At 40.1% G+C, this 15,925-nt stretch overlaps 1 protein-coding gene across 9 annotated transcripts; it reads right to left on the reverse strand.

The window, feature by feature from the left end:
• Positions 1-717: 717 nt before the first annotated feature.
• RBM17 (RNA binding motif protein 17) lies at positions 718-14,846 on the reverse strand. Of its 9 annotated transcripts, none has more exons than XM_084517201.1 (12): positions 14,767-14,846; positions 13,086-13,226; positions 10,899-11,015; positions 9,840-10,006; positions 8,319-8,413; positions 7,310-7,366; positions 4,800-4,941; positions 3,017-3,168; positions 2,198-2,271; positions 1,714-1,812; positions 1,144-1,216; positions 718-998 (listed from the first exon to the last, which is right to left on the reverse strand). In XM_084517201.1, the coding sequence occupies exons 2-12, from the start codon at positions 13,206-13,208 to the stop codon at positions 895-897; spliced, it is 1,203 nt and encodes a 400-aa protein (XP_084373327.1). In that variant the 5' UTR covers positions 13,209-13,226; positions 14,767-14,846; the 3' UTR covers positions 718-894. The 9 variants fall into 9 exon arrangements, with proteins under 9 accessions (XP_084373327.1, XP_084373325.1, XP_084373322.1 ...); XM_084517199.1 differs by having other exon boundaries at positions 2,198-2,274; XM_084517196.1 differs by having other exon boundaries at positions 8,319-8,416.
• Positions 14,847-15,925: the final 1,079 nt, after the last annotated feature.

Here is a 15,925-nt window from a genome sequence, read left to right on the forward strand (position 1 = left end):
TTATGAGAATTTTCTTCCATTGCTTCCTATTTAGGTGTGAAACAATTATACAAAAATTAGTTACCTACACATGACATCAGAGGAAGTGAGAATCTGACAGCTGGCCAGGTACAAGAATGAGCTTCAGTTCTACCTATAGCATTTCAATGACAGTCTGCAGTCAGTTAACTCTGGATACTTCTAGCAAAGACTGCCTGACAGTACAGAGCATCTGCTAACAGTCCACTCATTCCGATTCAAATGGTTAAGTATTTTAAATTCCTTCCTCCTTCCATTTCCCTGGGGGTTAAACGTGTATTTTCTTTGGATTTAGGAAGAAATACAGACTCATTTCTTGTTACTCTACTCTCCATTCTGGCATAGGAAGTAATATCCTGGAGTCAGGAGAGAACAAACTAGCTGCCAACTGTCCAACGACCCCAAATCACTCTGATGTGCAGAGGCGGAGGACTTACGAGCAAGGCTGGAACTCAGAGATATCATCAGGAAAGAGAAGCATGATAGCACACAGTCCTTTTCCAAAGCTTCCCACTTATTGTGGATGCAGCACAGGGACTCCGTGATGAAGCACCAGAACAAGGAAAGCAGGAATACAGACAAAGCATTTCCTCAGCAGTGGGTTTTCAAAAGAATGAAGTCATCTGAAAGCTCAAAAACACAGGATTCCCAGAGCAGTAAGCAGAATTGTGCAATTCAAAAAACACAGAGACGTGAATCTTACTTTCAAAGGGCTTTATATTACAAAAAAAAATGAAGTCACAACGAATGCGAAAAATCCATTCAATGAGGCTTGTTTCCAGTTTGCTAGGAAAGCTGCTTTCTCTTCTTTATTCCCAGCCTACTGCTGAAAACATGATTGCCAAAACAGTGACACCTTGAGCTAGATTTTTAAAGTCAAACTTGCTCTGCCAGATCCAGTACTCTGAACTTGTCCAGGTTGTAGAAACAAGCCTTCACCACTCGGCCTCCGAAGTATCTTCCATTTAGATCCACAACAGCTGAAATTGAAACCAAAAATAGGTCAGCAAGCAGCAATTCAGTAAACTAAAAATGTCTTTAGCTAAAGAGTTTAATGAGTGGGACTGTTTAATCTATTTGAGGAAGTTAACTCTGAAATTCATATGACACAATTTAGTAACCTACCTTTGATTGCAGATTCAACCCGTTCAAACTCTAAAAATATTCTTACAGCTTCATCATCAGGGGCACCAGGAATCTAAAAAAAAAAAAAAAAAAAAAAAAAAAAAAAACAACAAACATGATTAGAACGTAAGAAAACTACTGTTTTACGTAACTGTTCTTCACAAAAGTAGCAAGAAGAACACAACAAAAATAAGTAGGTATAATTCAATTCTCCTGTTGTCAACGCGAGGTTGAATACTACCAAATTTTTGTCCCCCTTCTCTAAGGAAATCTTTCAGAGCAACTGGATTGAGAAGCTTCTACAATTTAATCCCATAAACAACTCAAAGTAAAAGACTAATTTAACAGCAGGAACTAAAATGTTCCAAAAGCACAACACCTGGGGATTTTGCCCATTTTCTGACATTAAAAGTTTGTATTGTACATATATTGAAAATATAGAATCGCTACAGAGTAAATAACCCTGTGAGATCTTCTAATCTATGCCCCTTCTGTACAGCAGTAGCATGCCAGTCCTGTGAGACAGATACTCAATTCACTTTTGGAGCAGCCAGAGAAACCATCTCTTACCTCGAAGATGACACACTTCCCAACCTTGCCGTATTTTTCACATTCTTCCTTTGTTTCAACTTCTAGATCTTCGTCTACCTCCCCAGCCCCTACCATGTTCTGAAAGTTTAAACAACAAACAACCCATTGGATGTTGTCTGAAGAGACAGTTACGTCAACAGATCACGGATGCATGCAGCTGTGAACATGAATTCCCCAAGCTTGTATTTACCAGGTCAAAAACCATTCTGTCAATTGCCACAGGGCTAGATCGTTCCCTAGGACTGAGACACTGTGACATGGTCATGGTGTAATCTAAATCAGTGTTGATTTATAGTCACAACTTGTATCTCAGGGAGGTATATTTCTCCACAGAGCACTATGTAGGTGCAGGACAGAATTGTCCAATCTTGTACAGTTGCTGTAATAGGAGCTCAGATTTAAGCATTTAACCCAGTTGTGTACACTGAAAATATCAAGACACAACCCCTTACTCACAACTTACCCTTAGTAACACCACTTTAGTTGGGCATTTCAGTATCTCAGTCAACGGGTTAGAATCCGTTTTCTTGGTTGCATCTGCTATGAAAAGAGTAAAGTGAATCATGGAATAATTTAAGGCTGAAGCAGATTTAAAGCTCACATGAGGCCTTTTTATCAAATCTTACTGTTACCAAACAGTGAAATAAGACAATAAATGTAGTTTCATATTGGAGAGGAATAGTGTTACAGAACTTGTAGCTATGGAAGGACAATAAGCAGAATAAGACTTGGAAGGACAATAAGCAGAAAAATCATTGCTACAGAGAACAGAGACAATGTACTATTTCTTCCACTGAAGTCACTCCTAAGTTCAGAATTGCAACAGATCCACTAAGAACTAAAAAATCAGATCTCCTGACTTCCAACACTTGTGCTAAGGCAGAAGTGCTGTTCTAGTAAGCCTAAATGTTGTCTCTAGATCCAACAACAGCATGCAAACGAGGACAGTATCTAATGCCCATGATATGGAGAAAGCCAGAGAAGCAGAGCGGAATCATCCCTTGAAGAGAAGGTACAGACAGGCTTCTGAATACTGAAGGAGGACAGCTGATAGGGAAGGGGAGAACGAGATAAAATAATTAATAGAAGATCACCCCCAGGAAAGATAAATTTCCACAGGAGGGAACAGGAGTCATTCTTCCAACTAACTAGTATTTTCTGCTAGGACAGATGGCAAACAGAAATACAGAAGCTCCCACTGAGCCTGAGCTATTATTTCCCCAACCAATTTTTTTTTTTTTTTTTTTTTTTTTACAAACTTATTGGCACAGGACAAAATTACCTTTCTCTGTAGCATCGCCAACAATGATCTTGCCACCCCTTTTGCTTGTTTTCTCTACTGATAGTGCTGTGCTCAGCCCCTGTTCATGCTTTCCCAGCCCCTGACCCTCTCTGAAACCATACTTCTGCATGATTTTATGAGCTACTGTCCCTCTGCAAAAAGAAAAAGCATCAGTTAGTAAAGGTTTCTCACAAGAACATCACCATTGCATTTCTTGAGAGTGCTCAAATACTCAAAAGTTGTTTATAATTTTTCAAACACAACCAAACTCCTATTAGCAGTGCAAGTCAACATCATAAACTCCACAGTAAGTCATACAGCATATTACAACAAGGCCCATTTAGCTCAGTTTCTTATCTTTGTCAGTGGCTGCTATCAAAAGCTTGAGAGAAAAGGCAGATGAGGAACCATCTGTTTCCCGCGTTAGATTACTCCTACTATCTATTGTTTTGAACTCTGCATAAGCTCCAAAGTACACAGCTTTGCTAGCCCTTCCTATGACAACACGGATATTCTTAGTATTAATTTACATGTCTCTCCTTTCTGAGTTGTGAGGCAATGATTCCCTCATCTATTTAAAAGTGTTATCTTTGTTGGCATTTCTTTGGTGACCGTAACAGGCCAAGGCATAAAAGAAATGTCACGGTGCAGTAGTTTACACCACAGTCAATATTCTACTCTCAGTCACTCCCACTTTACCAATACGCACGCTGCACAGAGAACATCACATCAATGACTACATAACCATTTTCTAGCCATACCATATGAAACATACAAAGGCCCATTAAAGAAAAAAAAAGCTAAAAAGTCTGTCTATGCAATGCTTAAAGGTCAAGACACTGAGTCGCAGAATAAGCAGCAGCCAACTGGGTAGTCAGAATAAGACAGGTTAGGTAATATTTTCAGCACTTCTTTCAATGTAGTGCAGGCTCCAGGGTAGAGCTAACTAGAGGCAGTAACAATAGATAAATTGGTCCACCAGCACAACACAGAAAAATTTATAATTTTTCTGAGCAATGTTAAAAAAAAAAAAAAAGTGTTTCCATTAAAAAAAGCTGCATGAAAAACTGTCTCCAAAACCAGAAATGTAGTGTAATAATGTAATAAATCATAATTTTAGGGCTGTGTTCCTCCTGCATGCAGTTTGGATCAATGAGGCTGCACTTCTGCAACACCCAATATGACTGATGAGAGGGCCATAGCCAACCACTACACCTTTCAAATGGGTTTTCGAAGCTGCTTTTAACTGTAATTTTGACTTTGCCACCACAGTAGTAACACAAGCACTGCACACAATGCTAACCCAAGGCAAAAAAATTGAACAGACAGATTTGCAGCCACAGCTGCCGCCACAATCATGCAAATATGCCTTGAATTTTGGAAGAAACAAACACACAAACCAGAGTTGAAGTGATTTGCCTGTTGGTACGTCACAAATTCAGGACAAAGCTGGAAAAGAAACCTAGAGGAACTGAAATGCCATCTGTGCTTTCCTGCAAACTACATTAGCTTGGCTTGTACAAGCCATAAACACTTCATATTGGAATGTGGCTCCAAGACTTGCCCTAAAATCACAGCCTTGAACACAGCCACCTCCAATGCATTTCTCTAATTCAAGAAAATCCACTGCTTTTTCTGCATCCTGTCAGTTAGGACAACACGCACTCAGACTAACCATATGCACGCAGTAGGTTATGTTCTTCTCTACTGACAAGTATTTTAACTTTTGGTTTCCACCACCTAATATTTTTTTCCACAGCACGTAAACATGTCAAACATTTACCCCATGTTAGCAAGGAAAGAGTTGCTAGGTCCCGTGGGGGAACGAGGTCTGTCTGGCTCATCATACACTGGAGGAGGAATAGCTGCTTTAGAAGATGGTGCCCGAGGTCTTGACTCCTCTTCAAATGGGAATGATGCTACAGCTGAAGAAAAGAGATGCTTGATTATTCACTAAAATATGCTGAACTACCTATTTGTTATGAACACTACAGCACTGTACCTTCAAGTTAACTCACAGAAAGATCTCCAACTGCAAATTGTATTTTTTTTTCTCCTTTAATACTAACAAAGTCCACATAAATCCAAATCAGAAGAATGTTTTCTTTGCATGTTCAGTTTTATTATCCCCCTGTCTCTATCTCCCTTCCTCTCCCTCTCTATCCCCTTCACCAACCAAAATTTAAAGAGTTATTCTGGACTTCCCTCATAGAATGAGTTTGTATCCAGAAGTCTATAATGCATGCATTACTCTCTTACTTATCAACTGGCAAAAAGAAACATTACGAGGCCACCTGCACTACAATGAGTTTATCTAGACAGAGCACAAGCAAACTTAAAGCTCCATTCATCAGAACATGATTATGACAAAAAAAATTATCAATGCACACAGCCTGGAGCCTGAGGGCTGCAAAGAAAAGAACACTGTACATTTACACAAAGGAGAAATCAGTCTTTCAAAAAAAAAGAATTCAAAGCAAAATATTTGTACAGTCTTAAGAGATCTTACTGACAATTTTTGAAATGAAACTTTTCCTGGGGGATGGACACACACACACACACACATATATATCATACTGATTAGATTATTGTACTATCTTCCATTGACAAGTCGAATTGAAAAAAAGTTAAAAAAAAAAAAAAAAAAAAAAACACAACAAAAAATCTACAGAACACTAAAGAAAGTATGCAGAACACACTTTGAAATGTATCTATGGACTGACTTCATTATAGATTATTTTCTTGAGAACTAGTGTTTGTAACTTTCCAATATGTCAGATGTGAAGTTTGAGAACACCATATGAGGAAAAAAAATCCTTATTTAAGCAGCAGACAGACTGGACTATGGGACTTCTGCTACAGCAATATTTTCTGAGGTTTTTCCAGCCTAGCTTTGGGTGTCGAGTAACAAGCAGCACAAAGATTTCCTTGTGAGATCATCTCACTTTTTGAAAGCTCTCCCCCTTACGATATTTCTACCATTTCCAGCCTATATTTATTTTTCCTTGACACCACTCAATTGCTCTTAATTATTGACTCAAAATGATCTTTCTGTTTTTAGTGTTTACACACTTCAAATACTTTCACTGTTGTATCATTCACTTACTCTGCCAAGCTTCATTTTTTATTTGAATCTTCTCTTAAATAAAATCTGGACTTCCAAAGGGAAGTCTTTTAGGTGCATTTTCATTAATATTTTTAACAACGTAAAATAACAAACAGCATGTTTTATATTTAAAAATGTAAAATAATCAGACATGCAAACAAGAGCAGTTTTCTTCTTACAGCAAGATTATGCCATCTAGTGGACAACTCCAGCCATCAACCTGAACTCATTAATAGAAACCCTACTAGACAAAACTCTTCAGTAGATAACACATCCATCGAAAACTTACAATTTAGTGTCTGTAGTGCATGACCCCTTTAGAAAAAGCATTCATAAAGTATCCCCTAAAACAAAGGACAATGGAGAAAATCTCTCTGTACCACAGAGGTTTCTAGCCTACCTAAAGAAACCCATCTGCAACATTTCTTTTACATCACAAATCATAGAATGGCTCAGGTTGGAAGGGACCTTAAAGACCATCTAGTTCCAACCGCCCTGCCACAGGCAGGGGAACCACCCACTAGACTGAAGCCCTGAACAACTCATCGAGCCTGGCACTGAACCTTCCAGGGATGAAGCATTCACAGTTTCTCTGGGCAACCTGTTCCAGTGCCTCACCATCCTCAGAGTGAAGAATTTTCTCCTAACATCTAATCTAAATCTCATCTCTTGTGGTTTAAAACCACCCCTCCTTGTCCTATCACTATCTGGCTGAGTAAAAAGTCACTATCCATCTTTTTTTATAAGCCCCCTTTAAGGACTGGAAGGCTGCAATGAGGTCTCCCCAGAGCCTTTTCTTCGGGCTGAACACCCCCAGCTCTCTCAGCCTTTCTTCATAGAAGTGCTCCAGCCCTCTGATCATCTTGGTGGCCTTCCTCTGGACCCACTCCAACAGGTCCATGTCTTTCTTTTGCTAACAGCCTCAGTGAGCAACTAAACATGGTTACAATAGACCAGCCTGTTAAAACACTTCTCTAGCAATACAGAAACTATCCTTTAGAACAGAGATGTGGAACAGTAATATCACAGGCTCCTTACAGCCTACCCCCAACAACAAGCAACTAGTACAGGTCCTTGGACCAGAAAGAACCACACAAGAATTGCAGGATGACTTAACTGACTAGAAGGTTGAGTGATAATCAAGCGACACTACTAGATTTTAGAGAACAGGGTTTTGTTGTACTTACGTTCTTTGTCCTTCTCAACAAGAGAAGTGGGTGGTGCAATAGCAGCCCCTCCCATACCTATGAAGAAAACAGAAGAGAACATGGTTGTATGGTTAGGTTCTGCTGCTTGGAATAGCTTCACTGAATTTTAACACAGCTGCTGGCTCCTTGCCAGCCAACTCTTAACATGCATCACTGTAAGGAGAAAAGCAGCAACCAAGGAGTTCGAGTTAATAACTAGAAACAAATGAAAGGCACGTCCAAGGAGACAACATCACACTGCTGTGATGTACTACGTATGGTATCTATAATAAACATACTCTGCAGGATTTCAGAATTAAAGACTACAAAGGAAACAAACCTTCAGTACTAAAACTGTTCAATTAAGCCAAATGAAGAAGATAGTCTGTGCAAGATTAACCACACTTTCGTAAGAGCACAGTACAAAGCCCCTTTCCTATTTTAGTGTACAATATTTTAATGTAGTCCCAAACATCCAATGTAGAGCACATGTTTTAAATGTCCTTTGTCAGAAATTTTCTTTTCTAAAATAAAACTAGAGCTGAATTATTTACGGTAACTTTGTTGCTAAAAAGAACAAAATTTGTTTATGCAAAGATACGTCATTACCCAGATCCACATCTTGCTAACCAGTTTTAAGGGTATTCAGATAATAAATACAGGAATGGTGAGCACTAACAGTGAAAACTCAACCATGATTCCCATAGCCTGATTAAATCTCATATTTCCCTTCTTTCCTGGAACCTACACCATACAGAAACTTAAAACAGGTATCAACAAAGTGTGAATAGGGTTTTTTTTCCCCACAAATAATTAAACTGATGTCTCCTTCCATGGGAAAAAAATGCTTTCTCTATTAAAATGGTTATGATGTAATAAAATGCTTTATTCTAAAGGCTCAGAAGTAACAGCACACCTCTCAGCTGAAAAGAGATGAATACAGGACTGCGAACTTCCCCATATTTCTCCTTTTCTTTCCCCCCATGAATAAGATGAACAACTCCCTTACTTCTTTTTCTTCTCTCCCTTTCGTAATCTTCATCTTCATCAGAATCTGGATCTGGTCTTCTTGAAAACCCACTGGCTTCATGTCTGTCTTTACGTCTTCTAGGAGACACAATAAGTTAGGATAAGAAACAATCAAAGTTAACTCTGCTTTAATTCATGATACCACCACTTGCTGTGTGAGATACAGTTACACTCTAATCGGCATTTTATAACATGTTTTTCACAGCGCTGTAAGTAAACACCTTTACTTTTATTTTTTTTGTTTGTTTTTGCTTTTATTCTTACAGAATATTATTTCTAAAATATAAGATGGATTCAAAGCAAGAAGATTATTTTCTGCTTGCAAGCCAGCCAAGGAGAATATAGGGAAATGAGGAAGCATATGAGTGAATCTAGTCCAAATTGACTACACTGACTGAATGACTACAATTAAGAGGTGTTGGATACAAGCAACAGGAAGGTAACAGAGACCTTAAAGAATCACCCTGCATATACTAAGTTACAGTCTTGACTAAATAGCAATCAGCACTGAAACTGTGGAAATGCCAACCCAGAATTCTAATATCCTGTGTGCTAGTTAGAAAGAAGTACAACAGAGCCTTGAGCACTCCTCCTCTACCAGAATAATGAAGATCATAAATAACAGAAGAGGCCAAATAACTAGAAATATTAACTTCCACAGTCTATGCAGGGAGACAGAATATGCCTCCTCTAACTCAACCGACTTCAGGCAATTCATACCATGATTAAATTGCTTATTAATTTCATTTAAAATGAACAAGTAGTATCTTATTGTCGGGGTGACAGATGTTCACCACCTATTTCAATAGGACACTGAGTCTACATTCAACATCTTTAATAAGATTAAAAAGATTACTTATTTCAGGGAAAGGGCACTGAAATGCTTAAAAATAAGTAGCATTTTCTTTTGTCCAGAGACAAGAGTAATAAATATACAATTAACTTACTTAAACTGAGTGTAGAATATTAAAAAAAAAAAAAAAAAGGAAACTATGCCTCTCAAAGACAGTGCAAGCTATGTAGCTATGTCTTTAAAACTGAAATGCATTCATCTGTCTGTCGTATGTAAAAGCAGAAAAAATGGTTTATCATGATGAGCAATGAAAGGTATTTCTGAAGCCAGGTTATACTGACATCAAATACTCTAAAGTATCTGTGAGGTCATGGTCCGATATTGATGAAGTACCCAAATACTGCTACTAGTATTGAAAAACAGGAAATATAGATGAATTTGGCAAGTGTCTTTCAGATTGCCCATTACAAGACAAAGAGGATGTACACATGATAAATCCTGTGACTTTTGCTATGTTAGGTGACTTTAGCAAAAGAATTAAAATACATTAATTAAAAAAATTGTGCTTGTATCTGAAAGCATAAAATATTTTTCAATAAATCTTTTTAAAAGTTCCCTGAAACTCTTCAGAGGAACGAAAACAAACATCAATCTTTAGATAACTATTCTTAACAGTCGATATGCCACAAGTTAAAACAGAAGCCTTACTTTTCTCTTTCTTCAATCTCCTTTTGCCTCTCCAGCTCACGCTGCCTCTGTCGTTCCTCTCTCTGACGCTTTACTACTTTTTCATAATCATTTGGAAACATAGGATCATACTCATCTGCCAAAGGAATCAATACATCTCCCGCAGAAAAACCACTTGGTACAGGATCCTTACAAGAGAAAAGGGAGAGCAGTGATGTTTTTCAGGTGAGATTTGAAAACGACTTCTAGTTGGATACAAAGTTTAACGCTTCCTTCTCACTCCCAACACAGAGAACTCAATTCCTAACTTCTGTAATGGAAGTAATAATATCCCAATCTTACTGGCATTAGAAGAAATCTTTGCTTTATTTCAAAACATTTCACCTAGTCTATCACCACTTCAAATTTTTCCATGAAGAAAGAATCCCCCCCCCCCATCAAACAAAGCAGCAGCAAATCAACATGGACACGAATTTTTCAATATTCATACTAGAAAACGTGTCTTGCTGCTGCAACTGTCTGCAAGGGGTCCTCCCGTGCAACGTCAGTCTTTTTCATCATCTGCTACTAATACAATACCAAAGGTAGGCATATAGTTCTCCTTTTATCTGGAAAAACTATTTCAGAACCATCACCTTTCAAGAAGTTTCAGGGAAGAAGTTTCTCTGAATTATTTGCCATGAAAAGTCCACTTTAAAAATAGGTGGCTTTTGTTTTGTTTTTAATGACTATTTTTATAACGGTCTAGTTACAACAGTGGTGCAATTACAATTAATCTTCATTATTTATCTGACCAAAGCGTCATTTTGCAAAATACTTTGAAGCTGTCCAGCAGAAATATGCTAGGAAGAATGTTTTAACTTCGCTTTCATCGGGGTACTTTCACACTGTATCATATGGAAGTCCATATCAAACTGCGACTTTAATTCATTTAAGATCCTCCAAGCAGAAGAAACCAATTTCAGAAATTGGTCACTTCTCTGAACACTTGGAAAGACAATTCAAAACTAAAACGCAATCAAATAATTGCAATCCAGAAAACTCTGTTAACAGATGCATTTTTATATGCCTTGGCCTTACCTTTAACCCAGCTGCTACATGAGGTGGAGTGTCCACAATCTGTCTCTCATCAGAAGAGCTGCCTCGTTTCAGGTCTATCACTGGAGCAAGGACTGTTGTTTGTTTTGTTCTCTGACTCTAAAAAATTACCAAAATACAAAATGTCCAAAAAGGTTAACAAAATAGCTTTCTAAAAAGCAGCTTTATTTATATACTTGAAGTTGATTTCTCCAATTTCTCTTTTAAAGGATAAAAACCAGTATCAGACCCTTCACCGTGCAAAGCTCGATATATCATTTATTTTAAACTTACCAGCATACAGTAACTCTCAATATTTCTAAAAAATATTTCTGATGTAGCTAACTTAGCTTATTTCATATTTTAGTGGTGGCAAAGGCCAACTCAGCTCAAAGCCAGATGTTTGCCAACGATGGTTATAAAACTAGTACACAAATACAGATCTGATGCAATACTTCAAAGCAAGCTTCAGTTAAACCAGCGCAGACCTTCCCCTTTTTAAGTGAGAGGGATCAAACTTTGCTTGCATATGTACTAGAACATACAGTGAATGGTTTGGACTAGGACTAAAACTACGTGTCAGAAGTTTGGGTGATCTCTCTTCAGATGAGTTTGAACCCAGTGGATTTTTTTTTAAGAAGGGGCTCAGAATTATTCTAAAGACAAATTATAGTGTTTGTCACATCTTTCCATCTAATAAAATGCATCAAACTATTTTGAATTTTCAGTTGTCCAATCCTATTCTATTCTTCTATTACTATTATTATTATTCTATCTGCAGATACGTGGACAAAAAAAATACCTAGGAGGAGACATTTCACTTCTCATTCATGCAGGCTCTTCCAACTAACAACAAAATCCTGCTCTCAACTTTAGTGACATAAATTAGGAGTAATTCCAAGAAAGGAAAAGAAAAAAAAAGAAAAGCTATGCTTAGATCGTTATTCTGTATTTGTACCACTACTACTTTTTTTAATTAAATAATCTCACTCTTGACCCTACAGACCACAGAAAACATAGATGTGTCTCACATGAGCCAAACAATCAACACTGTTTAAAGAAACTGGGTGAAATACTGTAGCAACAAAAAGAAAATGGCTCTGTCATAGTTGAAGCTCAACGAATTAGCTTGCACTCCTTTTCTGTCTTGTACACTTGATATTTGGGAAGTGATTGTCCCCCTGTACTCGTCTCTGATGAGGCTGCACCTCAAGTACTGTGTTCAGTTTTGGGCCCCTCGCTACAAGAAGGACATCGAGGTGCTTGAGCGGGTGCAGAGAAGGGCGACGAAGCTGGTGAGGGGCCTGGAGAACAAGTCCTACGAGGAGCGGCTGAGGGAGCTGGGCTTGTTCAGCCTGGAGAAGAGGAGGCTCAGGGGCAACCTTATTACTGTCTATAGGTACGTTAAAAGAGGCTGTAGCGAGTTGGGGTTGGTCTATTCTCCTATGTGCCAGGTGACAGGACGAGGGGGAATGGGTTAAAGCTGCGCCAGGGGACGTTTACGTTGGATATTAGGAAAAACTTCTTTACCAAAAGGGTTGTTAGGCATTGGAATGGGCTGCCCAGGGAAGTGGTGGAGTCACCATCCCTGGAGGTCTTTAAAAGGTTTAGATGTAGAGCTTAGTGATATGGTTTAGGGGAGGACTGGTTAGTGTTAGGTCAGAGGGTGGACTTGGCGATCTTGGAGGTGTCTTTTAACCCAGACAATTCTGTGATATATTTTCTGCAAAAATTTCCAAAGCACCACAATTTGCACGTTAGCACCTAAACCCATTTAAAACAACAAGCATAAAATGAGGCAAACAGGTAAGTAACAACTGATACAAAGAACGACCAACAACCAGTACTAACAACAACCAAATGCATTATGACCCTTATCTACTCTGGAAAAAAAAAAGGCAGCTTAATTTCATTATCTTCAAAGTTAAAGAGAGCTTTTGGCTCTCCAAGTAACAAAACTTGAGGCTCACAGTAAACACATCACTTCTTTGTTCAATTTTAGTCTTGCAAGACGTCCTACAACACACTTCAAGAAACAGGCATCTTGTTTTCTCCCCACCTGTTTTGCTAGACTCCTTGCTACAAACTGATAGACAAATCCTAAATTACCCCAAATCAGCATCCTAAGGTCAAGAACTTCTATTAAAAGAAGTTTTAATAATAGAAAGTGAAATTATAAAGGGGCTATACCTTTGCTTGAGTGAGAGCTGCTTTCTTCACCTGCAATTGAGACTGCAGTAGTTTGAAATTTTTGGACCAGCCTTCTGTTTTGGAATCGCTGGTCTCAACTCCCAGATCATCGTAAAGTGACATTTTCTCTTCAATTTAAAGCTACAAAACAAAAACATATAAATCAGATTATTTAACAAATCTTACTTCCAGTACATAGTTGCTACGACTTTGGATATGTTTGTACACCATATTTTTAAATATATATTTTTTTCCAAGCGATAATATTTTTCTGCTTAGTAGCAAACATACAGACTATAAGTAAGGCTGTGCAAAAATAACTCTTTTAAAAGGTAATGAATACTCTTCAACTGTTAACAGGTGCCGGGAACTTTCCAAAATTACATTTGTAGTTTTAGATATCAATCATTTCAAGTTCTGAACCTACACTGTAGTCCATGCCAACATTTAGAGGTTGCCCACGAAATCCAACATCAAGCACGACGCAAGCTACAAGACTTCCAGATCCAAACAAAACAATTCCTGTCTCTCCTGACATTAGAGTTATCTGCACAAACACATCAACATTCTGATCCTCTTTGTTAACATCTCTACTTTTTGCATCAGTGTAGGCTGAAAAAGAGTATCTTTCTTATAATAACTATACTTGCCAGAGCATTCTTTGCCAAATTATTGTTAAGTAACTGTTTTCACAGCATGTAATGGCCTCACAAATACATTGAACAGACACAGAAAGTATATATATATATATATATAAATAAGTTAGCTAAATAACAACATCAATGACGTGACATGAAATATACCACTTTGTCTGATACTGTGCCTAACACGAAAGGAAAAAAGACAAAATTTGAATGCAAACAGAGGTCTGTTACCTGTGGAACAATCTGTAAGGCCGTTATTTAGCCTTTGTTAGGCCTGGATTACAGTCTCTCTCCAGCCAAAAGCTTTAACTTTCTAATTTACTGCAGGAATGAACATTACTGATAAATGTTCTGCAGTGAAATGTTATAGGCTCATTATAATAAGGCCCTGCTCCCACAGAGGTGACAGATAGTTCCGTTTCAGAGAACCTGCTCTGCTATAGGTCTCTCTTAGATGTGTTTAAATTTATGTGAAAAGTCTTAGATGCAGGAGACAGTACTCCCAAAGGGGGGGCATGCTCAGCAAAAATTTATGAAAATAAATAAATAAATAAATAAATGCAAATTTCATCCAGCTGGGGAATAGGAATAATCAGGGCTCAGTGGAACATAATTCACCTAGAAAATAACCCATTCTATGGAAAAGGAAGGATTTTTGGGGTTATTATAAACATGGGCACAGGCAGGGGTACATACAGGGGACACATTTTGATGCAGATGGGAACGGGGTGAAAATAAGGCACTAAGTGCCACAGGGAAGAGGGGATAGTGCCAAATAGGGGTTAGAAAGCCAAGCACAGGCACTATAACCACAATAACACCAAAAATCAGCCTGCTGCTTCTGCCCACACAGGGGCCGAGGCCTGAGGGACCCCCCCCACAGGCCTACACCCCCCTTTAGGGGAGCAACCGGAGGGTGCCGGCCGCCCTCATCCCACCTCACCCAACGCCCTCCCTTCCCTCTCGGCACTCCCGGAGCCCGAAGGCGGCCTCCCCGGGCATGCAAAACCGACCGGGGCCCGCCTGCCGCCGCTCACCCGTCACGGCGCCGCCATTAGCCGGCCGCTGAGGCAGCCGGGACGCGGCTCCCCTCAGGGACGGCCGCGCCTGCGCCCCGCCGCCCGCCCCGCCGCCATCTTACAGCCCCCTGGCGGCGGGAGGAGGGAGCGGCCGCCATCACGCCTCGCTCCCCGCCACGGTGTTTTCTCCAAGTCCCAGTTGGAATATAGAGTCATTAAATTTAAAAAGCCCTCCAAGATCATCTGGGCCAACCATCCCCCTACCACCAATGTCACCCACCAAACCAAACCATGTCCCCAAGCACCACATCCAACCTCTTCCTTGAACACCCCCAGGGACGGTGACTCCACCACCTCCCTGGGCAACCCGTCCCAGTGCCTGACTGCTCTTTGTGAGCAGAAATGGCTCTTCATTTCCAACCTGAACCTCCCCTGGCACAACCTGAGGCCATTCCCTCTGGTCCTATCACTTGTTAACTGTGAGAAGAGGCTGACCCCTGGCTCCCTACACCTTCCTTTCAGGCAGTTGCAGAGAGCAATGAGGTCTGCCCTGAGCCTCTTCTCCAGACCAAACACCCCCAGTGCCCTCAGCCGCTTTTCACAGGACTTGTGCTCCAGGCCCTTCACCAGTTTTGTAGTCCTTCTCTGGACATGTTCTAGGGCCTCGATGTCCTTGTAGTGAGGGGCCCAAAGCTGAAAACAGCACTTGAGGTGCGGCCTCACCAGAGCAGAGTACAGGGGGGCAATCACCTCCCTGCTCCTGCTGGCCACACCATTCCTGACACAAGCCAGGATGCCCTTGGCCTTCTTGGCCACCTGGGCACACTGCTGGCTCATGTTTAGGACAGCATCTATCAACACCCCCAGGTCCTTTTCCTCTGCACAGCTTTCCAGCCACTCTGCCCCAAGCCTGCAGTGCCACATGGGGTTGCTGTGGCCAAAGTGCAAGACCCAGCACTTCGCCATGTTAAACTTCCCAGTGCTCACCAGTACGGCACTGGGAGGGAGCCCCCAGCCCTGCTCAACACTGGGAGTTGTAGGATCAGGGAGACTGTGTTGTGATGGGGGAAGGAGGGAAGTTGCTGTCGTTTCTGACCTCCCCCTGTGACCAGATAATGTTTTTTAATTAAGCTGCCAGAGCCCCAGTGGAGCACCCATCTACAGACTGTGGTGCCCC

This window comes from Aythya ferina (assembly GCF_964211825.1).
Source record: "Aythya ferina genome assembly, chromosome: 1".
Classification (NCBI taxonomy): domain Eukaryota; kingdom Metazoa; phylum Chordata; class Aves; order Anseriformes; family Anatidae; genus Aythya; species Aythya ferina.

Coding starts and splice junctions, on each gene's coding strand:
- RBM17 (XM_084517193.1), bottom strand. CDS start 13,208: ATGTCACTTTACGATGATCTGGGAGTTGAGACCAGCGATTCCAAAACA. Junction 3,169..4,799: donor TCTTTCCTTGCTAACATGGG/GTAAATGTTTGA, acceptor TTCTTTTTGCAG/AGGGACAGTAGCTCATAAAA. Junction 1,217..1,713: donor GGAAGTGTGTCATCTTCGAG/GTAAGAGATGGT, acceptor TTTTTTTTTTAG/ATTCCTGGTGCCCCTGATGA.